Source organism: Pristiophorus japonicus, chromosome 1 (genome assembly GCF_044704955.1).
Source record: "Pristiophorus japonicus isolate sPriJap1 chromosome 1, sPriJap1.hap1, whole genome shotgun sequence".
NCBI lineage: Eukaryota > Metazoa > Chordata > Chondrichthyes > Pristiophoridae > Pristiophorus > Pristiophorus japonicus.
Genome location: NC_091977.1, coordinates 119,123,310 through 119,147,960, shown reverse-complemented (window position 1 = coordinate 119,147,960; position 24,651 = coordinate 119,123,310). Strand labels below are relative to the sequence as shown.

The 24,651-nt window shown below is 45.6% G+C and overlaps 1 protein-coding gene across 2 annotated transcripts in view; it reads right to left on the bottom strand.

Moving 5' to 3' along the window:
- Positions 1–24,651, bottom strand: part of LOC139265594 (protein prune homolog 2-like) — an 808,581-nt gene that overhangs the window by 549,302 nt on the left and 234,628 nt on the right. For both annotated transcript variants that reach the window (XM_070882707.1, XM_070882715.1), the window contains exon 5: positions 7,138–7,296. In XM_070882707.1, the coding sequence (XP_070738808.1) occupies positions 7,138–7,296 (159 nt within the window). The remainder of the gene's footprint in view (positions 1–7,137; positions 7,297–24,651) is intronic.

The following is a 24,651-nucleotide window of genomic DNA, read 5'->3' as shown; positions in this document are numbered from 1 at the left end:
CCTCAGGCATCAGTAAAGCATTCACATATGAGCTGCTGGCGCAAGGCTCGAGCAATCGTTAAAGTAGCACGATGGCCCGCCCTCCTGCGCTGTCATGCTCCGGCCTCAGGCACTTCCGTGGTTTCCTCTTCCTCCTCCACCTCCTCCTGCTCGTTACCTGCATCTTCCATATCATTATCAGCCACTCTCACCGCAGGTGGGTCTTCTTCCACTACCAGGTGCTGCTGCCTCATGCTGGCTAAGTTATGCAGCATGCAGCACACAACAGTGAACTGACCGACAATCTCAGGGGAGTATTGCAAGTAGCCTCCGGAATGGTCCAGGCATTGGAAACACTGTTTCAAGATGCCAATGGTCCTTTGTATGATGCTGCGCGTCGTAATGTGCGACATGTTGTATTGACGGTCAGCTTCCATCTGGGTTATGCGTAGGGGCGCCATGAGCCAGGTGGCTAGGCTGTATCTTTTGTCTCCCAGTAGCCAGCTGTGCCTTTCTGGCTGCTGCTGAAACATGGCAGATATAATGCTGTCGCGTAGGATGAACGCTTCATGGGTGCTGTCAGGGTATCTTGCATCGACTGACATGATGCGATGCATGTTGTCACACATGAGCTGTACATTAATGGAGTGGAAGCCTTTTCTATTCCAGTTGTAGCTTGAAACGATCCGGAGGAATAGAATGAAAGTGCAGCTGTAACCTTCACTTCAACTGACAAAGCAGTCCACCTGCCGCTTCTCGGCTGCAGGTTTGGTCTCAGCAACTCTCAGATCTCACGGACAACTTCTCTGCGGAAATGCAGCCTTTTAATACATTCTGCATCACTCAGGTGCAGGTGCGAACGCCTGACTCGAAATTGCCAAGGTGGGTAAGACCTCCTGCCCAGCAGCTTACGGGCTCTGATGTTCCTGATGTGATGAGCTCTAATCAGTTGTCTCCTGTGTAGCACAATGATGCAGAACGCTTGCAAAAGGTATGGCATTGTCAGTATTGCCCCCATACTTAAAGTTAAACTTTCAAAGAAAGTCAAAATGGCAGGAAAGTAGGCAGAACAGGTTCGTAATTCTCTCTCTCTCCCTCCCCACCGCACCCCCCCCCCCCCAAGATCTGTATGGATGGACCACACCCAAAGGTCTTTTGTCCTCTCCCCCACCCCCACCCCGGGTCTTATGACCTCTCTCCCTCCCACTCATCCCAGCCTCTCCGTTGAATTGCAGCCTCTCCCTCTCTGTGGCCCCCGATGCTTGCCAGCTCCCTTCGGCCCCCCCGGCAAGTTCAATCGCTGCTCGCTCCCCCAGCCTCTCCGTTGATTTTCTTGTAGCCTCTCCGTTGAGCCAGTTCACTCGCTCCTGCCGCTAGCCCAGGCCGAGTGGCCTCCCGGTGTGTTGTTCCACCCCTAGCCCAGGCCGAGTGGCCTCCCACGCCGGCCCGCTGCCTTCGCAGGCCGAGTGCAGACAGGTGAATTGCAGTTTGAAGATGAAGGTAGAACTTCAATTTTTTATTGCTTGTAGAATTGTTAGTAGTTTTTGTTTGTAAACATTGCTAAGGGTAAGGCTTGGTTGGTTTAGCTCCAGGTCCTCTTCGCTTCCCGCCCCTATCCCAGGCCGAATGGCTTCCGATGTACCTACCTGCGCTGATTTCTTTATCCCTCCGTAAGGATTTTCTGAAGTGGCCATATACGCTGGTCTAAATAAAAATGGAGTAACTATTAGCTGGCTAAAGTTGCCTAAATGGCCAAAACTGGCGTGGGTGGCTGGTAATGCCCCCTTTTGAGAAAAAAAAACGAACCTAAGTGAGTTACGCTGGTGCAAATTGATTGGGAAAACTGGGGATTTTTAAGTTACGCCAGAAAAAGCAGCCTACTCAAAAAAAACGGAGCAACTCCTGGCCAAAATTGAGCCCAATATCTTGGATCCCATCTTTCCTTTAGTTTTATTTCCAAGAAGAACACATTTAGATTGGTTAACACTTCTTGTTAGCTAACTGATTGAAGATTCATTCCCATTCTTATTCCCATTGTTAACTATAATTCCTCTAAACTTGACACAAAAATTCCCAAAGAGCATATTCTATCATAAGGACTGGATACCCCCATTGGAGGGCTGTGCTAACTCTATTTGGTTCTCAGGCTCAGTGGGCAGCTCCTTTATTTAAATTCATATCACACCACAAGTTTCAAAATTTAATTCAATAAATCTGGTTACTTGTGGGCTTACACCATATAATGGATTGTTATATAAATCCAAATGGTTCACACAAGTCCTTCAGGAAGGCCTACATAGGACCTCAAATCACACTACATGTTTGACTTTCACTGCCCTGTGAAGTGGCTCAGCAAGCCAACCAGTGTACAACAATAGGAGGATAACTGAACGGACCGATCAACAACACGCCATGACGTGCACTTTACCTTCTAACCCCTCAAAGCCAATCCACCATGTACAAGGATCAAGTGAGGAGTGTGATGGGATAGTCACCAATTGCCCCGATGGACGCAGTTGTAATAATGAGGAGAAAATTGCGGTCGGTGGTTTCCTTCGTACGAATGCATCCAACCCGAAAAAAATCTACGAAACTACCTGTTGAACCAGGAGAAACGTGGGATTCCGGACTGAGGCCTTCATTCTCTGCACACCATACAGAAATCTGTCTTCCACGTGCGGACATCTATATGGACATCTATATTGCAATCACGTGGGCCTGGACCACCAATCACTAACTAGTATTCTCATTGATAATAATGAGAATTCCGTTGCACGATTTCCCATTATTATCAATGAGAATAACCCCCTAAAACAAGAAATGCATCACAATAAATTAAAAAAACACCTCACATATTTAAAATGAATTGAAGTTAAAGGTAATTAAATGTTTTAGAAAAATAAATTGGGGGAATTTTTTTTTTTTAAATGTGCTTTAGTAGGGTTAAAAATAAACTTACCTGAATGGACAGGGCTTTTAACATAAAAATGAATGATTAAATTTAATTTTTCTATGTTTTAAAAGTGTTACACTGGTAAAAGTAAGCTATGTGCCTGCTTTTACCAGGCGTAAAAGTTTGAAGGACATTCACTGGGCAAGTGTTGGGCAAATAGCCCAATCTCTGCCACGCGGATGTCCTTCCTGCGGGGGTGCGCTTGATCTGTCTAAAAGAAATTTTAACCGATCGGAAAAGCCGGTTTTCAGCGCGTGCGCATCACGTCCCGAGAACCGGCTTTTACGAGGCCTCGCCGGGTCTGTGCACACTTCGTATGGATCTGGCAAGGCCACAATTTTCAGCCCAATATTCAAGAAGCTTAATACCATCCAGGACAGAGCAGTTTGCTTAATTGGTGTCCTCGTCACCAGGGTAAATATTCCTCCCCGCCCCTACCCCATCTCACCCCACACCACACCAACATATTAAGGCTGTAGTTTATACAATCTACAGGAGGCACTGCAACAACTAATCATGATTACTTTGACAACACTGGGTGCCTGCACCACTTGAAGCATATCAATGATGCCTGTCCACTAAATAATCCGGAAGGTCTGGCTCCAAGTGTGCTCTTACTAATATTTTGTAGAGCGTCCAAACAATCTACTTCGATATAAGTTCGAGTAATTTACGTTTTAAAATTTCAAGTGTTATCTTTTGGGTGCCAGGGGGAGATGCAGCTATGTACCAGCCTAATTTGTGGCCTTTCTGATAAATTCCCGGAAGAGATGTGGATTTCCACTCCCAATGCTCCAACCATTCTCTTAATGTTTTACAGATAGTGCACAGAATCTATCCACGAAGTCCATTTAGATTTACATCGTAGTAATCTATTTTTAAACCCTAACATTTCAAGTGTCATCAATTGGTTCAAGCCCTGCTTAGAAACTTCAGTATATAATCTAGGATGGCACTTAAGGCAGTATTGCATTTTCAGATGTGCTGCCGTTCAGATAAAATGTTAAACTGAGACCATTTCTGCCTCTTCAAGTGGACATAAAAGACCCCATGGCATTATTGTATATAAAAAAGAGTTCTCCTCGTGCCCGAGCCATTAATGTTCTGTCAACAAACACCACCACAAAAAGCTTCAATGCTCATTCATCTTAATTTACCGTTTGTATGATGGTACTGTATATAAATTGGCTATTGCATTTGCTTACATAACAATGGCTATATTTCAAAAATAATTTAACTGCTTGTAAAGCACTTTGGGACATCTTCAGGATGCAATACAATACATTTTAACATTATACCACTATCCTACCTAATCGTTTTCACCTTATTTAATATGTACTTTTCAATGTATAACTAGATTTGCCAGTTTTAGTATCTATACCCTTACATTTTTCAATATTTATTAGAACTTGTCACTCATTAGCCCATTTGTCAAGTCTCTGAAGATCTCTTTGAATAATATCCCTTGGTATATATTACTTTTTCACACAATATGGTATCATCCATAAAAACACACATTCCATTCACAATTCCATAATTGAAGTCATTAATAAATATTATTAACAGAAAGAATCCAAGGTTGGTCCCTGGAGGACTTCTTGGGTCACAGCTGCCCAATTAGAACACATCATTGATAACTACCACTTGTTCCCTATTATACACTAATCTATTATGCAGTTTATAGGGTTTTTCATTTCAGCCAATGTTTTTGATCACACATTTCTAAGAGTCAAGATACAATGGCAGTGATACTAAAGATACTAATGTACATGTTCTTCTGTCCACTATTTTAATGAAGACATTAACCCATTTCTGTTAAAATGGTCAACATCTCTGTTAAAGCAGTAGAGAGAATAATGTCAGATGAACATCCTGTGGTAGAATTCCAGGGCCATGGTATCAGCCACATTGCCCTCATCCAGTATCATCATGACTCAGTTGCTGCTACTTTCACCTGTAAGTCATACATGCCAAGTAGAAAACCAACAAAAGTTGACCAACAGCTTCACAAAAGCAGCTATAGACTCCAAAAATCTAACAACGCAAGAATAGCCCTGATTATAAGCCTATGACATGTTAAAAACAAATTGTTTCATATGCTTCTAACTTAAGCTATCAATATACTTAATGGGTCTGAGAACCCATGGCTCTTCCAGCAGGAGCACAGAAGAAAAACTACAAATTAGGCCGGGACCTAGATATACCAGATCCCAGACGTGCAGGGCGCTTCTACGCAGGTGGGGGTCAGAATCTCCACCTTCCCCAAACAAGACCAGCAACATGGTAGGGGGCAGGGAAGAGGGGCTGGATGAGGATGGGGGATGGGGAGGCACATCCAGACCAGGAGTTCCCATATGCCCCAATGAAAGAAAATTAGCACACCATACATTGAAGCATATAGCACGTGTAAGGTTCACCGTAGCGGGTCCAGGCCTGGGAGCAAATGGGGCACTTGTTTCTTCTCAGGGTTGGAGGCGAACCAGAGATGCAACCCAAGTGGCACAGGTGCCCACGTACTTTATTCAAACTTTGCTACCTCACCATTGCCTCTTAAACTTTGATGGGGTCAGTACTGGTGGTCACAGGTAAGTGCATTCTAGCACTTATACAGGGATGTCATCCCCACGGGTTTACAGCCCCAATATTCCTTCACTTGCCATGGGCCAAAAATAAACAAACACGAAAGCCTGAAGTGGAAATAAAAATGTTGAAGCCACAATGTTTATTTTCCAAGGGTTCTGGAGACATGCAACCCAGAAACTTTTGATTTTTGACATGTTATTTGACACATTTGTCAATATTTTGGAATATGTACTGAACTCAGGCTTTGCAGTTTTACATCTTAAAAAAGGACATTTGCTGAATTTTAATGAGAATTACTCATTATTTTCCTTTTGGGAATAAATTATTTTTCTTCATATTTTAAAATGTCTTTCCTGCAGTAGCAGCATTTATGTATTCCTGGAAGAAAAAAATGTTTCATTTTCTTTATTAAAAAAATTCAATAGCATATAGTGGATTTAACTCCGACAGTAATAATCGAAGAATCACGCTAGCCAGGCCTGTAGGCAGCAAGTATAGCAAGAGAAGCGTAGATTCACCAGAATGTTACCAGGGCTCCAAGGATTAGATTATGAGGAGAAATCATGCAAATTAAGCTTACATTCTCTGGAATAAAGAAGATTCAGGGGTGATTTGATTGAGGTTTTTAGGATTTTGAGGAATTGATAGGGTAGATAGAACAAAACTTTTTCTGCTGGTGGTGGAGTCTAGGACAAGGGGTCATAACCTTAAAACCAGAGTCAGGCCATCCAGGAGCGAAGTTGGGAAACACTTCTTCAGGCAAAGGGTGGAAGAAATATGTAACTCTCTCCCACTAAAAGCAGTATATGCTCGCTCAATGAATAATTTTAAAACTGAGATTGATAAATCTTTACTTATCAAGGGTATAAAAGAATACGGAGCCAAGGCGAAGGAAGAGAGTTAAGATACTGATCAGCCATGAGCTCACTGAATGGCAGGACAGGCTCGAGGGCCTGAATGCCCTACTCCTGTTCCTGTGTTCACTCCTTCCAATATAGTTCCCTCTCTCGTACATGTGGTGACTGGGGCTCCCTGGATATATTTTTAATTTTAGCATTAAAAATGGTACATATTGGTTAATTTTATACTTCACAATGAATTTAGTTTAAAGAAAAAGAAAAACAAAATGACATTTGGATTTTTAAACAAGCCAACCAGATAATTTCCCCATTTCTCTCCACTAGTTCCCGCTTTCTCTCTTCCCTCTCCACTTAATTTCCCCATTCCTCTCTCTCCATTTTGCCTCCACTTGCCGCCTGGTTCACCAATATTGTGCTATCCTGAAGCTGACAGGTTAGAGAAGGGTGTCCTGTTTGGCACCTGCTGTTTTACCTCCGAGGTAACGAGGCCCAGCTCTCAAAATGGACTAGCCCCTTAATGGCAGAATCGGGCGGCCAGCCAGCACACTCCACCTGTCGGCCACCTGATAGGAAGAGTGGGGTAGATTATCACAATGTTTTACAGCACATTCGAAATATAGTTAATGTCTCGCAAAAAAAATTGCTAATCTAAAAGGCAATCCCAATCAGCACCAGTGCAAATTACAGGAATAAAATGGAGCCCATTGCTTTACTGGCTATTTGAAATTAACTCTTAGAGAAAAATAAAAATAAGTTAAGTACCAGAGACATCAAATTTTGCTTGCTGCAAAGCATCAAAAACCTCTCGTTGTGCAGGAACGTCAGGAAACCTCTGCTCCAAGGCAGCTATCATTTCTTCATCTTTTAAAGTCACTTTTCCAGCTTCAGAAGTCATGTTCACACAGTCTAAGATTATTGCTCCTAACAAACAAATAAACATTGTTACAAAACAAGTAGTAATCACATATTTTAGAATTGAATACGTCATCAATAAAAAAATCTTTAATCTTTCAATGAAGCAAAAACTGAATATAAAATACAATGTGAAAACTTAGAGATGAAGATGTTAATGTGTAAAGATTAGTACAGTTACCACCAGTCAGTTACTCAGTCACTTCTACCATTGCTGAACTAATTATTTATATGTACCAGCAACAATTGTTCACACATACATACAAAACAGACGGTGATAACAGTACTTGGTTGAATGAACTTACTCTGAATGCACAGAATTAATCACATGCTTCACCACTGCATTTAAACTCAGTACCACTCATTGACAAGACTATTTTATTCCAGAGTACAACTTTAATTCTCTGTTAAATCACTTAGGGGTTTAATTTGCACCTATTATGTCTTAAATGAGTTATTTTGTTTCTCTCATTTTTGTTCGTGCACTTACAGGAGCACAGATGATGTGTATGAAGCTTAGTACATTACAACTGGCAAAACCGAGAAGCCAATCAGGAAAAAATCTCCAATCATTGTATGGAATCACCATTACTTCCCCCTCCCCCCCTTAATAGATATGTAAATATAAAATTGTGGAAATTACAGCACAGAATTTGGCCTATTTGGATTCATGTCAGTGCTAATTCTTCAACTGGAGCTATCTGCCCCAATCCTATTTCCTTGCCCTTTCTCTGTGCTCATTTATATTTTTCCTTTAAAATAGTTATTCGATTCCCTTTTAAATCACAAGATTGACTAACAGAATAGTCACTTGTGGTAAAGCAGTCCATGTTATAATAATCTCCAGAGTAAAAAAAATATTTTAACTTCCCTCATCATTCTTCTAGTGATAATCTTGAGTCAATTCACCAAACAGATGAAGCAATTTTTCTGCATTTACCCTCTTAAAGCGGTTCATAATATTTAAGCACTATAATTAGTACAATAGTCTAGATTTTCCAATCAAACTTGATCAGAAGTGGGGCTGTGAGAAGAGCACTTGCCTAACTTTTAGTATGCTGAACCCATGTGCATTTCTGGGATCAGACTTATTATCATAATATGGGAGGAATAGTGGCATTGAAAATGGCTGTGGAACTCACCCATTGGTAGGAAGGATATGACGTGTTTGTGATGGAACCAGGTATCTTTTACAACTTGTTGCCATCAGTATGATGTAATTTTAGGATAGTTAAATGAACCATTCTCTCTTGAAAATGTCTTAATACACTTTCTGAAAGCAGACCTCACAACCCATATAAACCAAAAATAACAACAACTTGTATTTATATAGTACCTTTAACGTAGTAAAACGTCCCAAGGCGCTTCACAGGAGTATCATGAGATTAAAAAATTGACACGGAGCTACACAAGGAGAAGCTTGGTCACAGAGGTAAGTTTTAAGGAGCATCTTAAAGGAGGAAAGAGGTACAGAGGCAGAAAGGTTTAGGCAGGGAATTCCAACACTTAGTCGAGACAACAGAAGGCACGGCCACCAATCGTTGAGCGATTATAATCAGAGATGCTCAAGAGGGCAGAATTAAAGGAGCACGGATATCTCGGGGGTGGGGGGGGGGGGGGCGGTGGGGGGAGTTGAAAACAAGGATGAGAATTTTGAAATCTGGAATGGCTTGATCTCTTCCTGCATCTCCGCTGGGACGCTGGACTAGCTCCCATGGAGGAGACGCTTTTTTTTTTAAACCAGGGACAGTAAAGGATCCTGGCTGGTCCAGGTCCTGATCTGGCGGGCCGTAACGGGTGACTTTTCGTTTTCAAATGCATCCATCACCAAGAGCAAGTCTGCAGGCTGTGACATTTTCTCCTTGGTGGTGGGCAACGGTAGCCGACTGAGAGCATCAGCGCAGTTCTCTGTGCCTGGTCTGTGGCGGATTACATAGTTGTATGCCGACAGTGTGAGCGCCCATCTTTGGATGCAGGCAGAGGCATTGGTGTTAATCCCTTTGCTCTCTGAGAATAGCGATATGAGCGGCTTATGGTCAGTTTATAAGATCAAACTTGAGACCAAACAGATACTGGTGCATTTTTTTCACCCCGTAAATGCACACCAGAGCCTCTTTTTCAATCATGCTGTAGGCCTTTTCGGCCTTGGACAGACTCCTGGATGCATAGGCAACCGGTTGCAATGTTGCCGATTCGTTAGCCTGTTGTAACACATACCCGACCCCGTATGGCGATGCATCGCAAGCTAGCACTAATCGTTTACATGGGTTATACAGAACAAGCAGTTTGTTTGAATATAACAGATTTCTGGCTTTCTCAAAGGCAGCCTCTTGTGAATTCCCCCATACCCAGTCGTCTCCCTTGCGCAGTAGCACATGTAGGGGTTCTAGCAAGGTGCTTAACCCGGGTAGGAAATTACCAAAATAGTTGAGGAGTTCCAGGAACGACCGCAGCTCTGTCACGTTCTGTGGTCTCGGCGCATTTTTGATGGCCTCCGTCTTGGCGTCGATGGGTCTGATGCCTTATGCTGCGATTCTTCTTCCTTAAAAACTCGAGCATTTCAACCTGAGTCCCACACGATCGAGCCGACTTAGAACCTCTTCCAGATTCTTCAAGTGTTCGATGGTGTCCCGACCAGTGACCAGTATGTCGTCCTGGAAAACCACGGTGTGTGAAACCGACTTTAGCAGGCTCTCCATGTTCCGTTGGAAAATTGCCGCGGCCGAACGAATCCCAAACGGGCTTCTGTTATAGATGAACAGATCTTTGTGCGTGTTGATGCAGGTGAGGCCTTTCAAAGATTCTTCCAGCTTCTGTGTCATGTAGGCTGAGGTCAGGTCTAACTTGGTGAATGTCCTCCCTCCTGCCAGCGTCGCAAATAGGTTGCCTGCCTTGGGTAGCGGGTACTGGTCCTGTAACGAAAAACAGTTAATCGTTACTTTATAAATTCTGACCGTGCCGTCGCCTTTGAGTACCGGGACAATCGGACTGGCCCACTCGTTGAATTCCACCAGCACGATCATGCCTCCTCGCTGCAGCCTGTCCAGCTCAATTTCCACTTTCTCTCGCATCATATACGGTACCGCCTGTGCCTTGTGGTGGATGGGTCGTGGACCAGGAACCAGGTGGATCTGCACCTTCGCCCCCGAGAAACTTCCAAAGCCTGGCTCGAACAACAATGGGAACCTGCTCAGAACCTGGGCACGAGGCGTCGTCGACGGACGAAAGCACTCGGATGTCGTCCCAGTTCCAGCAAATTTTTCCCAGCCAGCTTCTGCCGAAGAATGGGGCCATCCCCTGGCACAATCCATAGTGGGAGTTCGTGCACTGCTCCATCATAGGAGACTTTTACTTCTGCGCTGCCAATTACAGGGATCAGCTCTTTGGTGTAAGTTCTTAGCTTGGTGTGAATGGGGCTAAGCTTGGGCCTGTGTGCCTTGTTGCTCCACAGCCTGTTGAAGGCCTTTTTGCTCATTATAGACTGACTCACACCAGTGTCCAGTTCCATGGATACTGGAATTCCATTCGGTTCAACTTTTAACAAGATCGGTGGACATTTCGTGGTGAAGGTATGTACCCCGTATGCTTCTGCCTCCTCGGTTCGATTCTCTAGTTCAGCCTGATCCACCATGGATCAATCTTCCTCTGCAACGTGGTGTTTTACAGGGTTTGCAGCTCATCTGCACATTCGCTGGAGGTGTCCCATTGTTCTGCGCCTTTGCACACATAGTGTTTGAAGCGACATTAATGGGCCTGATGATCACCTCCACAGCGCCAACAAAGGTGTTAACTGCCTCATATTAACGATTGATGACGGACTCTGGGTCATCTGAGGTCATGCAGCAGCCGGCGTGTACATTCTGCCATATGCATTCCTGCTTGAAAATGACGTTACTTTCTGCACAATACTAGCCAAAACCTCTTTATGCTGTGATATTTGTTTGGTGTTATCGCTGATGGACATAAATGCATGGGCTATCGCTGTGGCTTTGCTCTGATTTGGTGTTTCAACAGTCAATAGTTTGCAAAGGATAACCTCATGGCCAATGCCAAGCACAAAAAAGTCTCCTAGCATTTGTTCAAGGAATTCAGCGAATTCGCAATGTCCTGCAAGGCACCTTAGTTCACCGACGTAGCTCGCCACTTCCTGGCCCTCCGACCGTTGACACGTGTAGAACAGATACCTCGCCATCAAAACTCTTTCCTTCGGATTTAGGTGCTCCCGGACCATCGTACACAATTCTTCATAGGAGCTAGAAGATTCTTCATGAGGCCATAGTTTGTTGCCCCACAGACGGTGAGAAGGATCGACCTTCGTTTGGCAGCGTTCTCGTCCCCTTCCAGCTCGTTGGCCACGAAGTATTGGTCGTGTCGCTCCACGAAGGCTTCCCAATCGTCCCCTTCTGAGAATCTCTCCAGGATACCAACAGTTCTTTGCATTTTCGCGTGGTTGTTTGTTACCTCGTTGCCAATTGTTACGCTCATAATAAAGGATGAAACTGAGTGCTGTATGCAATGAGTAAGTGTGACCTTAGCTCCTTTAATTAAACTCCAGAGTGCTGCTACAATGTGGGAGGCTTGCTTATATACAGTCCCCTCCAAGGGATGCTGGGATCCCTCTGGTGGTGGTGTGATACAGGTTGCCAAGGGTTACATACATAACACAAAGTACCAGGTCTTTTTAATCGACAATCAGTGAACATAGAGAGTCCTAGCTACCACCAGCCTGCAACTTTCTAGCACATGCTTACAGTTCTGCTTCATTCTCGACCACTATGTGATTCTCCTCTTTTCATGGTTCACTCTTTCTCTCTCCATGCCACAAGCTCAAAATTTCCCTTTTGTCTTTGAAATGTCCCTTTTGTCTATGTCAATTCCACATGAACATAAAGCAATGCATATTAGTCACTTAGGGGGAGAAATTGATTATCGCACCATTTGGGGGTGGTAAACTTGTGAGAGGCGAGAAACTTGGCAGCAGGTGCTAAAATTTCTCCCCGCAGTGCTGGGCTGAGCGATCGTGGGCAGGACGCCGCTAAGAAAATGGAGGAACACAGTGAAAACAAAGGTAAGTTTTTTTTTAAACTTACCTCCGACACCTCTCCTTTAATTATCGCCTGATCCACACCTCCTGTAGCTGCTGGTGTTTTTGCCCAGCGCTGCTGCAGAGGGCAAAAGTCAATTTAGGGGACGGGCGCTACTCACGGCAATTACATCACAATCTCCTGGCGCAGGAGATCGTGGCACAACACCATAATGCCGGCGCTAAATTCCCGTCCAATATGGCGGGAGCCGTTGTCAGCAGCGTGCACTAGCGCGAATGCATTTACCCCGTTAGCACCCCGGGGGCGCTAATGGGAGGCACAAATGCACCGAATTTCTAGGCCCTAATGTTTCCTCTAAATCACCCACTTCCAGATTGAATGACCTACAAATCACGCAGCTGCACCCATCCAGGCAAGTGGAAAGTATTCCATCTTATTCCTGACTTCTGCCTTGAAAGTGGTAGCGAGGTTTTTGGGGAGGCGGGCAGTATTTATGTAGCTGGTCCAGTTGCTAAGTTTCTGGTCAATAGTTACCCCCTAGGCTGTTGATGGTGGGCACTTGGCAACAGTAATGCCATTGAATGTCATGAGGAGGTAGTTAAGCTCTCTATTGTTGGTGATGGTCATTGCCTGGCACACGTGTGGCGTAAATTTTAGTCATTATTTATTAGCCCAAGCCTGGATGTTGTCCAAGGCTTGCTGCACATGGGCACGGACGGTCTCATTATCTGAGGAATTGCGAATCGAGGGGCATACTGTGCAATCATCAGCTAAATGCCTCACTTTTGACCTTATGATGGAGAGAAGGTAACTGATGAAACAACTGAAGAAGGTTGGGCCTAGAATGCTGTCTTGATGCTGTTCCTATGTTGATGGTTGGCTGCAGATAACCTTGAGCAGATAGCACAGAACTCGATGTGCCTCCCTGCTGAGCCTAAGCCTGCAAGGGCAAGGAGTTGTTGCCAGGTAACTATGATTGAATCTATAGATGCATATTGATGAGTACGGAACAGTCCACCTCTGGTGCCATCTCGAGCAGCCTTTCTTTGTTTGTTATCCTCCATTACACTTTTGCAAATCTTATAGTATGACAAGAGAGCACTGAAAACAGAAATGCAGGGAGCAGCACCAGCCCTTATACATGGCCTTCTTCGACCTTACAAAGACCTTTGATACTGTTAACCGCGAGGAGCGTCCTCCTCCGTTTCGGATACCCCAAAAAGTTCGTCAATATCCTTTGCCTGCTCCACGACGACATGCAGGCCGCAATCCTTACCAACAGATCCATTACAGACTCAATCCACATCTGGACTGGAGTCAAACAGGGCTGCGTCATCGCTCCAACCCTCTTCTCAATCTTCCTCACTGCCATGCTCCACCTCACAGTCAACAAGCTCCTCGCTGGAGTGGAACTAAACTACAGAACCAGTGGGAAGCTGTTTAACCTACGCCGCCTCCAGGCCAGGTCCAAGACCACCCCAACCTCTGTCGAGCTACAGTACGTGGACGATGCCTGCGTCTGCGCACATTCAGAGGCTGAACTCCAGGATATAGTCAACGTATTTACTGAGACATACGAAAGCATGGGCCTTATGCTAAACATCCTTAAGACAAAGGTCCTCCACCAGCCTGTCCTCACCGCACAGCACTGTCCCCAGTCATCAAGATCCACGGCGTGGCCCTGGACAACATGGACCATTTCCCATACCTCGGGACCCTCTTATCAACAAAAGCAGACATTGATGAGGAGATTCAACACCGCCTCCAGTGCGCCAGTGCAGCTTTCGGCCGCCTGAGGAAAAGAGCGTTCGAAGACCAGGCCCTCAAATCTACCACCAAGCTCATGGTCTGCAGGACTATAGTAATGTCCGCCCTCCTGTATGGCTCAGAGGCGTGGACCATGGACAGTAGACACCTCAAGTCGCTGGAGAAATACCATCAACGATGCCTCTGCAAGATCCTACAAATCCCCTGGGAGGACAGACGCACTAACATTAGCGTCCTCGACCAGGTCAACATGTCCCCAGCATTGAAGCACTGACCATGCTGGATCAGCTCCGCTGGGCAGGCCACATTGTCCGCATGCCAGACACGAGACTCCCAAAGCAAGCGCTCTACTCGGAACTCCTTCATGGCAAATGAGCCAAAGGTGGGCAGAGGAAACGTTACAAGGACACCCTCAAAGCCTCCCTGATAAAGTGCGGCATCCCCACCGACACCAGGGAGTCCTGGCCAAAGACTGCCCTAAGTGTAGGAAATGCATCCGTGAGGGCGCTGAGCGTCTCGAGTCTCATTGCCGAGTGCATGCAGAAAACAAGCGCAGGCAGGGGAAGGGATGTGCGGCAAACCTGTCCCACCCTCCCTTACCCTCAATGACTGTCTGTCCCACCTGTGGCAGGGACTGTGGCTCTCGTATTGGACTGTTCAGCCACCTAAGGACTCATGCTAAGAGTGGAAACAAGTCTTTCTCGATTCCGAGGGACTGCCTATGATGATCCCACAGCTGAGGGGTTTCTGCCAGCAAAGCAAATTAAACTTTGCTATTAATCAGTTTCCAACATGCAAGACATGAGCTAGCCTCTTAATGCCCAGCTCAAGTGGGTATGATTACTGCACTGCACGTGCAGTACATGAAGACAGAAATATTGCAGGTTCCTCCATTAAGTAGCAGGTTAGCATTGTTTAATCAGCTGAATGCGAGTCTGAGCGAAGTGGCTCACTAACCACTGACAAACCCTGCGATAATTTTGAGCAACTTACTCAGGAAACCTTGCAAATTCAGTAACTTAACATTGCTGCCCTTAACCGTACAATTGCCATATTGATTTGCTCCAATATAGATCACAAAAGATCATAGATTCCATTCAAAAAGTGTGATTTGCAACCATTTTGCTCATTTTTTTTTTTAAGTGGTATTAACTGTCATCTTGATTTCTGACACAACTGAGTAGGTAATTGTATAAACAGCATTTAGAACCTAAGAAAACTATAAAAACAAAGTAATTTGCTTTAAAATGACCCATAAAATAAAGCAATAATTTAATGTTATAAATCGCTAAAAGTTTTGCCATGGAGGTCAACCCCTTTCTCTTGAATCTACTTCAAGCCCAGAGTTGGAAATTTCACTCAACGCTTGCATACTGGGGATTTCAAGTTCCTCTGGACAAATTCTGATTATGATAGAGAGATGTACCATGGTAGATGTAGTTGCTCTGTTCCTGTGAAACTACAACAATCTATGTCACATGACAACCAGGCAAAAAATTTACAAACAGGAAAAAATAAAAATAAAAAATAAAAGAGAGATTTCGATGCCGAAAAATTGCAGCCTTTGAACCCGGTGTAAGGGCAGGAATCACTCTGCTGGAAACTTCCAGTTAGACTTTCCAGGTTCAGTGAGAGGTTCTCTCATTTAAATAATCTTGCTGACGCCCTCATTGGCTTAGCACTTCCAAGGGAGATTTTTCTCACTCTCAAGTCTCCAGTGATCAGTGTCTTAAAATATGTTATTCACCCTGGTCCAACCCCAACTGGCTGACTGACTCCAGCCACAATGAATCAGCATTGAAGTGCCTGGTTCAGATGCATCATAGACCTGATGTATCCATGGAGGATAAGGTGAGTGTACAGATTACTGCACAAAATTTCAAGGTATGGCAGTGGAAGCATCACTGAGAGATGTATATTTTAAATGTTGCACTCACCAGAAGAAGCTGGGCACCATTCAAGCCTTAATGTCTTGGATAATGTAATTGTCACAATGAGTGTACCAAGAAAGGGTATTAACCAACATGGTGATTGTAATAGAATTTTTGTGATCACGGTGGAGGTGTAATGCTTTAAAGTGTTCTGCCTGTGAATATGAGATAAGGTCATCTTTTGTAGCAGTTCCAGGAGCAGGGCTGTCTGACACTAGTGATTACAAGCTGCACAATAGAAAATTTAGCAAAGGTAAGGGATTTCATTTAAAATAGCTCCACCATGATTAGTGGCCATATTCAGCTTCACATTCACAACATTACAGATAAAGCAGAGAATTGGCTGCTCCATAACATTGGAGACGATGAGCATCACCCCTTCAAAGATATGGAGCTTTCTTGACACAATTCCATTTTCTAGTGCTGATGCTGTTTCTTGTGTGAGTTCGACTCAGTTGACTGCATTCGCGTCTTTGGATTTTAAACACATCAGGGTTTGAGCACTTAATCTAGGCTGACATTCCAATGCGGTACTGCAGAATTGCTCCATTGTTGGGATATATCCTTTAGAAAAGATGCTAAACCGAGGTCCCATCTGTCTACTCAGGTGATGCTACTGGAAGAAGAACAGGGAGTTCACCTGATATCCTGATCAACATTCTTTCCTCAACCAATATCACCAAAAGAAAAGATTTCCTGGTAACTTATCTCATTGCTGTATTTAAGACATGGTTGTTGCAGAACGGCTGCACCATTGCCTACATAATAACAGACATTGCGTTTCAAAAATAATTAACTGTATGAAGCACTAAGATATTTCAACATGATAAGATGCTACACAAATGAAAGAATTATTATATTATTTATATTTTCCCATTTGGATGTGACTCCAACTTTCAGTAGTATTCCTTGCCAGAACTTACAGCACTCAGTGAGGAGTTGTTGAAGGCTGCAGGGGCAGTGTTTGGCTTGCAAAGGCTTGGTTTAATGACTCAACCTGCACAAGGACATCTGACTGTTAAATTGCATAGATAGCACAGCCCTAATGTTGTCCCTGACTTTGTCAGTCATGAGGAAGAGCCAATCAGACCAGTCATGCATAAACAGAGTATATGAGGCTGTGATTTAGCCTTCCTGGACCGACCATCTATCTTCCACCTTCCATAAACTTAAGCTCATCCAAAACTCAAGGTCTTAAAGAGGTTGCAGAGGAGATTTACTCAAATTGTACGAGGGATGTAGAACTTCAGTTACATGAAGAGACTAGGGAAACTGAGGTTGTTCACCTTATAGCAGAGAAGGTTAAAAGGAGATTTGATAGAGATGTTCAAAATCATGAATAGTTTTGGTAGAGTAAATAAGGAGAAACTGTTTCCAGAGCCAAAAGGGTCAGTAACCAGAGGACACAGATTTCAGATGATTGTCAAAAGAGCCAGAGTAAACATGAGGAAGCATTTTTTATTTTTCATACAGCGAGTTGTTGTGATTTGGAATGCACTGCTTGAAAGGGTGGTGGAAGCATATTCAATAGTAACTTTCAAAAGGGAATTGGATAAATACTTTTGTTTTGTTGCTGGGATGTGGGTGTTGCTGGCAAGGCCAGCATTTATTGCCCGTCCCTAATTGCCCTCCAGAAAGTGGTGGTGAGCCACCATCTTGAAGCACTGCAGTCCTTGTGCCACACTCAGTTAAATGCTTCCTTGATGTCAAGGGCAGTTACTTTCACCTCACGTCTGGAATTCAGCTCTTTTTTCCATATTTTGGACCAAGGCTGTAATGAGGTCTGGAGCCAAGTGGTCCTGGCGGAACCCAAACTGAGCTTCGGTGAGCAGGTTATTGGTGAGTAAGTGCCGCTTCATAGCATTGTCAATGACACCTTCCATCACTTTGCTGATGATTGAGAGTAGACTGTCAGGGTGGTAATTGGCCAAATTGGATTTGTCCTGCTTTTTGCAGAGAGGACATACCTGGGCAGTTTTCCACATTGTCGGATAGATGCCAGTGTTGTAGCTGTACTAGAACAACTTGGCTAGAGGCGTGGCTAGGTCTGGAGCACAAGTCTTCAACAAGACAGCTGGGATGTTGGGGCCCATAGGCTTTGCTGTATCCAATGTGGTCAGCCATTTTTTGACATCACGAGGAGTGACTGAAATTGGATGAAAACTGGCTTCTGTGATGATGCTGATATGGATCATCCACTCGGCACTTTTGGCTGAAGTTGGTTGAAAATGCTTCAGCCACGAGCTGGGCTCCGCCATCATTAAGGATGGGGGTATTCATGGAACCTCCTCCTATTAGTTGTTTAATTGTGCACCACCATTCATGCCTGGATGTGGCAGGACTGCAGAGTTTTGATCTAATCTGTTGATTGTGGCATCAGATAGCTCTGTCTATAGCATGCTGCTTCCGCTGTTTAGAATGCATGTAGCCTGTGCTGCAGCTTCCCCAGGTTGGCACTTCATTTTTAGGTATGTCTGGTGCTGCTCCTGGCACTTTCTTCTGCACTCCTCAGTGAACCAGGGTCGGTCCCTTGGCTTGATGGTAATGGCAGAGTGAGGGATATGCCAGGCCATGAGGTTTCAGTTTGTGGTGGGATAGAATTCTGCTGCTGGCCCACAGCATCTCATGGATGCCCAGTTTTGAGCTGCTAGATCTGTTTTGATTATATTCCATTTAGCATGGTGGTAGGGCTACACAACATGATGGAGAGTGTACTCAGTGTGAAGATGGGACTTTGTCTCCACAATGACTGTGCAGTAGTGAGCCAGTGGCTTAGTTGGAAGCACTCTTATCTCTGAATCAGAAAGTTGTGGGTTCAAGTCCACACTCCAGAGACCTGAGCACATAAATCTAAGCTGACACTCAAGTGCAGTACTGAGGGAGTGCTGCACAGCTACCGGCTCCTGCGAGATTGTGGAGATTCAAAACCGGTAGTGTCCCGCCCCGACCCATTTTTGCCCCACCGCAGAAGTTGGGCAGCGGGCAATGTCAGTGCAAGCCTAGCTGGTCACGAACCAGGCCACACTCTGCTCGTGGGGCGAAAGTTAAAGAGGAGGTGCGCGCCCAATTTTTAATTTTCACCCGACTTACCACCAGGTCCGGGCCGCAATCGTGCAGCACAGCACTCCATTTAGGTGTCGGGATACAGACATGGCACCCCGTTTTCCTGGTGGCCCAGTGGATGCCATCAAAGGGACTGCAGAGCTTGCAGCGTTCCTCCCATTTAACGGAAGGGGTGGGGCGAAGAGTCTGCGTAGCACTCCATGATGCACCAGCGTCGCACCCCCAAGTCCGTTCAGAGAGGAAGTGGAGCACGCAATATTGTGCTCCACTTCCTGTGAGGGATGGTAACCCAAATTTCGCATCCATCCGGGGTGGGCTTTCAGCGCCGGGCGCAGAATGTCCGGTCTCGGAAAGGTTATAGCCAAGGTTATAAGGAGATAGCCAATTTCAGCCCCTATGATTCTTAACTGAAGTGGTGGTAATCAAGATTGCTCTTAATCGCTGATGATGGCACACCTCTCTTTTTTCACCCCTCCCACCACCATTGTCCCGCAGTTGTCCTGTGGAGCTAGAAGGCTCCTTCTGACACCATAAAAATACCACGGGGTGGAAATTCGGGCATCGCCCATTTAGAAGTGGCAACACCTCCTGGTCGGGAACTTTACTGTCTGGCGGTAATTACCGCCGCCAACAGCGAAATCAGTTTTACCGTCTAAAGAGGGGACTGGAATGGTAAATCAGGCGTTACACATCACTCTTGAGGTGTTAAACGGTGGTAAAATCCGAGCGATAATCAGCATTTGTAGCTGCACAACAGACATACTGGCTTCATCTGGATTCAACTGAGGCGGTGATATGACGAGGCACCGCCTATGCTTATCTTCACTGGCTATGCACTCTTACTGAGAGGGGAAAGACGGCAGAGGCAAGAGCACATCAGTGTGCTCACCGGTTCTCAGACGCTGCCATAGAAACATAGAAAATAGATGTAGGAGTCGGCCATCTGGCCATTCGAGCTTGCACCACCATTCAATAAAATCATGGCTGATCATTCCTTCAGTACACCGTTCCTGCTTTCTCTCCATACCCCTTGATCCCTTTAGCAATAAGAGCCATATCTAACTCCCTCTTGAATATAACCAATGAACTGGCATCAACAACTCTCTGCGGCAGGGAATTCCACAGGTTAACAACTCTCTGAGTGAAGAAGTTTATCCTCATCTCAGTCCTAAATGGCCTACCCCTTATCCTAAGACTATGTCCCCTGGTTCTTGACTTCCCCAACATCGGGAACATTCTTCCCGCATCTAACCTGTCCAGTCCCGTTAGAATCTTATACGTTTCTATGAGATCCCCTCTCATCCTTCTAAACTCCAGTGAATACAGGCCCAGTCCATCCAGTCTCTCCTCATATGTCAGTCCTGCCATCCCGGGAATCAGTCTGGTGAACCTTTGCTGCACTCCCTCAATAGCAAGAATGTCCTTCCTCAGATTAGGAGACCAAACCTGAACACAATATTCCAGGTGGGGCCTCACCAAGGCCCTGTACAACTGCAGTAAGACTTCCCTGCTCCTATACTCAAATCCCCTAGCTATGAAGGCCAACATACCATCTGCCTTCTTCACCGCCTGCTGTACCTGCATGCCAACCTTCAATGACTGATGAACCATGACACCCAGGTCTCGCTTCACCTCCCCTTTTCCTAATCTGCCACCATTCAGATAATATTCTGCCTGTGTGTTTTTGCCCCCAAAGTGGATAACCTCACATTTATCCACATTATACTGCATCTGCCATGTATTTGCCCACTCGCCTAACCTGTCCAAATCATGATGCAGCCTCTTAGCATCCTCCTCATAGCTCACACCGCCACCCAGTTTAGTGTCATCTGCAAACTTGGAGATATTACACTCAATTCCATCATCTAAATCATTAATATGTATTGTAAAGAGCTGGTGTCCCAGCATTGAGCCCTGCGCCACTCCACTAGTCACTGCCTGCCATTCTGAAAAAGACCCGTTGATCCCGACTCTCTGCTTCCTGTCTGCCAACCAGTTCTCTATCCACGTCAGTACATTACCCCCAATACCATGCGCTTTGATTTTGCACACCAATCTCTTGTGTGGGACCTTGTCAAAAGCCTTTTGAAAGTCCAAATACACCACATCCACTGGTTCTCCCCTGTCCACTCTACTAGTTACATCCTCAAAAAATTCCAGAAGATTTGTCAAGCCTGATTTCCCCTTCTTAAATCCATGCTGATTTGGACCAATCCTATCACTGCTTTCCAAATGTGCTGCTATTTCATCCTTAATGATTGATTCCAACATTTCCCCCACGACTGATGTCAGGCTAACTGGTCTATAATTACTCATTTTCTCTCTCCCTCCTTTTTTAAAAAGTGGTGTTACATTAGCAACCCTCCAGTCCATTGGAACTGATCCAGAGTTGATAGACTGTTGGAAAATTATCACCAATGCATCCACTATTTCTAGGATCACTTCCTTAAGTACTCTGGGATGTAGACTCTCAGGCCCTGGGGATTTATCGGCCTTCAATCCCGTCAATTTCCCTAACACAATTTCCCGCCTAATAAGGATATCCTTCAGTTTCTCCTTCTCACTAGACCTTCGGACCCCTAGTACATCCGGGGTTATTTGTGTCTTCCTTTGTGAAGACAGAACCAAAGTACTTGTTCAATTGGTCTGTCTTTTCTTTGTTCCCCATTATAAATTCACCTGAATCCGACTGCAAGGGACCTACGTTTATCTTCACTAATCTTTTTCTCTTCACATATCTATAGAAGCTTTTGCAGTCATTTTTTGTGTTTCCAGCAAGCTTCCTCTCGTACTCTATTTTCCCCCTCTTAATTATACCCTTTGTCCTCCTCTGCTGTATTCTAAATTTCTCCCAGTCCACCGGCTTGCTACTTTTTCTAGCGAATTTGTATGCCTCTTCCTTGGATTTAACACTATCCTTAATTTCCCTTGTTAGCCACAGTTGAGCCATCTTCCCCGTTTTATTTTTACTCCAGACAGGGATGTACAATTGTTGAAGTTCGGCCATATGATCTTTAAAGGTTTGGCATTGCCTATCCACCGTCAACCCTTTAAGTATCACTTCTGGAAGGTATGGAGAGGCAACATGAATTGTTGCGGAGCGAAACTGGCAGGAGGCCACAAGCTGCAGACGTCCGAAGATTGTGGAGGGAAGTTGCGCAGAGCGTGTCTGCGAGTAACACGCTGCCCAGGACAGCCACACAGTGCAGGAAAAAGTTCAATGACTTGATGAGTCTTGTGAGGGTGAGTACCTTTTACATTAACCTTAGCATGCCATGCTCTGAGCTCATGAGGACATCTCTCTGCAGCTACTGAGGAGCCAGCGGCATCAGCAAGCGGGGACAGCACCTCAGTCAAGGAAGGAATAGTCGGGGATTTAGAGGTGGGTGATGTTCCGGGACCCAATGGCCTGCAGCAATGCCACAGGGGAGGAGAAACCCGGGAGCCAGTTCCCCGGAGGGCGCCTGCGGCCGGAGTGATGCTCAGCAGCACTCTGATGAGGAGGCCGAGCTGGAGGTTATCACAAGACATTCATTGCATTGGTTGCATTGGCAATGGTGCCCACGAGACTTGATACACTTGTAAGGATGGAGGAGTCCACCTCAACCTTTGCACTTGCATCTCAGCAGCCCATCGAGCCCATCCTTGGTAGATACCAACGGATGCTGGAAGCTACAAGTCACCATGGAGTCCCAGACATGATGCCGCAGGCTATGGCTGACATGGCAGCAGCCATCGAACACCAGGCCGAAGCCATGCAAGGCCTGCAATTTTGTCACGTCGTCATTGCGTTATGGCATCAGTGCACTCAGTGCTCTGATACAGATGCAGTCCGCCCTGATGCAGAGTCAACTTGATGCCACGCAGCATGGCTGCTGCCATCGTGTCTGGGTTCCCATCAGTCCAATGGGGAGCTAACAGTGCCGAAGCAGGCTAGCAATTTGTACTCCTCCAGATTGCTCCAGATGCTGAGGCTCTGCCCCAAGGGAGTGGCAATGTGTAGGTCGAGATGGAACATGATGTCCTCTCTCAGGATATCAATCCGCTTTTGCACCTGTCGCTGTCTGCAACCCATCCAGTCAAGAGTACTGCTGCCCATGCTGAAGTGGTGCAGTCCGCAGCTGAGCGTTCCAGGGCCTGAGCTGGTTGGGGATGTGGCGCCGACACAGCAACTTTCACCTCGCCTTGCTGCAGGCACTGAGACCCCATTGAGGAGGAGCAATAGGCGTGGGAGGGAGGAAAAGGAAAGGAGTGGTAAATCACTGTGCAGGTCCCACTAACCAATGATAGAATCGTAGCCATATACATTGACCTTATTGGAATATTAAGGCATGTACATCGTTGCACTTGGCTCTGGGTGATTATGTTTGCAGGGGTGTTATTTGATTCATAATTTTCTGCTGATAATGGCTCTGTGTTGTGCTTCTTTACAGCACACACTTGTTAATAAAGTTATTTTGCGACTTCACATTATTGTAGCGAGATTTATATAGGGTGGGGCGCAATATCTTCAGCACATCGCCAGGTAAATAAGCTGGCCACACGGCAGGTGTTGCGTCATTTACTGGAATTGATGCGCGATGAGTCTCTGACCAGTAGCTCTTGCAGCAGCAATAGTGTCATGCTGCCTACTCTGTGGCTGATGCCCCTGATCTTCCTCCTCATCGTTCTCATTCTACAGAGCGGTCAAGGCACCGGAAATGATGCTTTAGAACCCCGACAGTCTCTGTTATGGTCCTGGATGCGCCGTGGCTGTGGTTGTAAGTGCTGCTCAGCAGGGGTGGTGAGGTTGCGGAGGGGAGGCAATCAGCAAGGTGATGAGACCATGGGCTTTTCTGTTTTCAGGGTGAAAACGGAGGCGGGGTGGGAAAATTACCGGCCGGGAATACGCTACGCTTTAGAAAGGAAGTTTGGGCATCTGGGCCCTGCGCCAGCGTGCACAGCATGAAGGGAGGCGCAAAAATGGAAAACTTGCGAACTAAAGCGCCGAGCCATGTGCACTCAGAGAGGCGCCTTGGTGGTGGGGGGGGGGGGGGAAACCTTAAAAAAAAAACACAACATTCCCAAAACATTGCCCACGCCACCACACCATAAATCGCTAAAAAATTTAAAAGAACAAACACTGGCACTTATCTTTACAGCACTTTACCTTGCTCCCGCCGCCAGTATGGCTGGACCGCTCTGGTTTCCCAGACGGTCATTGTGAGGCGCGATTCCAGGCATACGGATTGGATTTGAGTCAAAACTCGGACGGTGTCGCAATGAGATGCAAAACTCTACCCGAGGATCGCAATTGGACGCAGGAGACCTCTGTTAAGTCCTGACTCTAATGTACTGACTTACACGAGACACATGCTGAAGTCAAGGTCACTCAGGACCTGCACCTTTAATTCCAGCTCTCCAGTGCTGCACATGCCTGAGACCTCCCTTTATATACCACAGTGGGACAGGTATGGAGTGTCTCCTGCAAGTGCACCCCTGGTGGTAAGGTACGCTTATTGTTACAGGTCATATCCAGTTACAGTCATGTATAGCATGGTAAGATACAGTTATATACA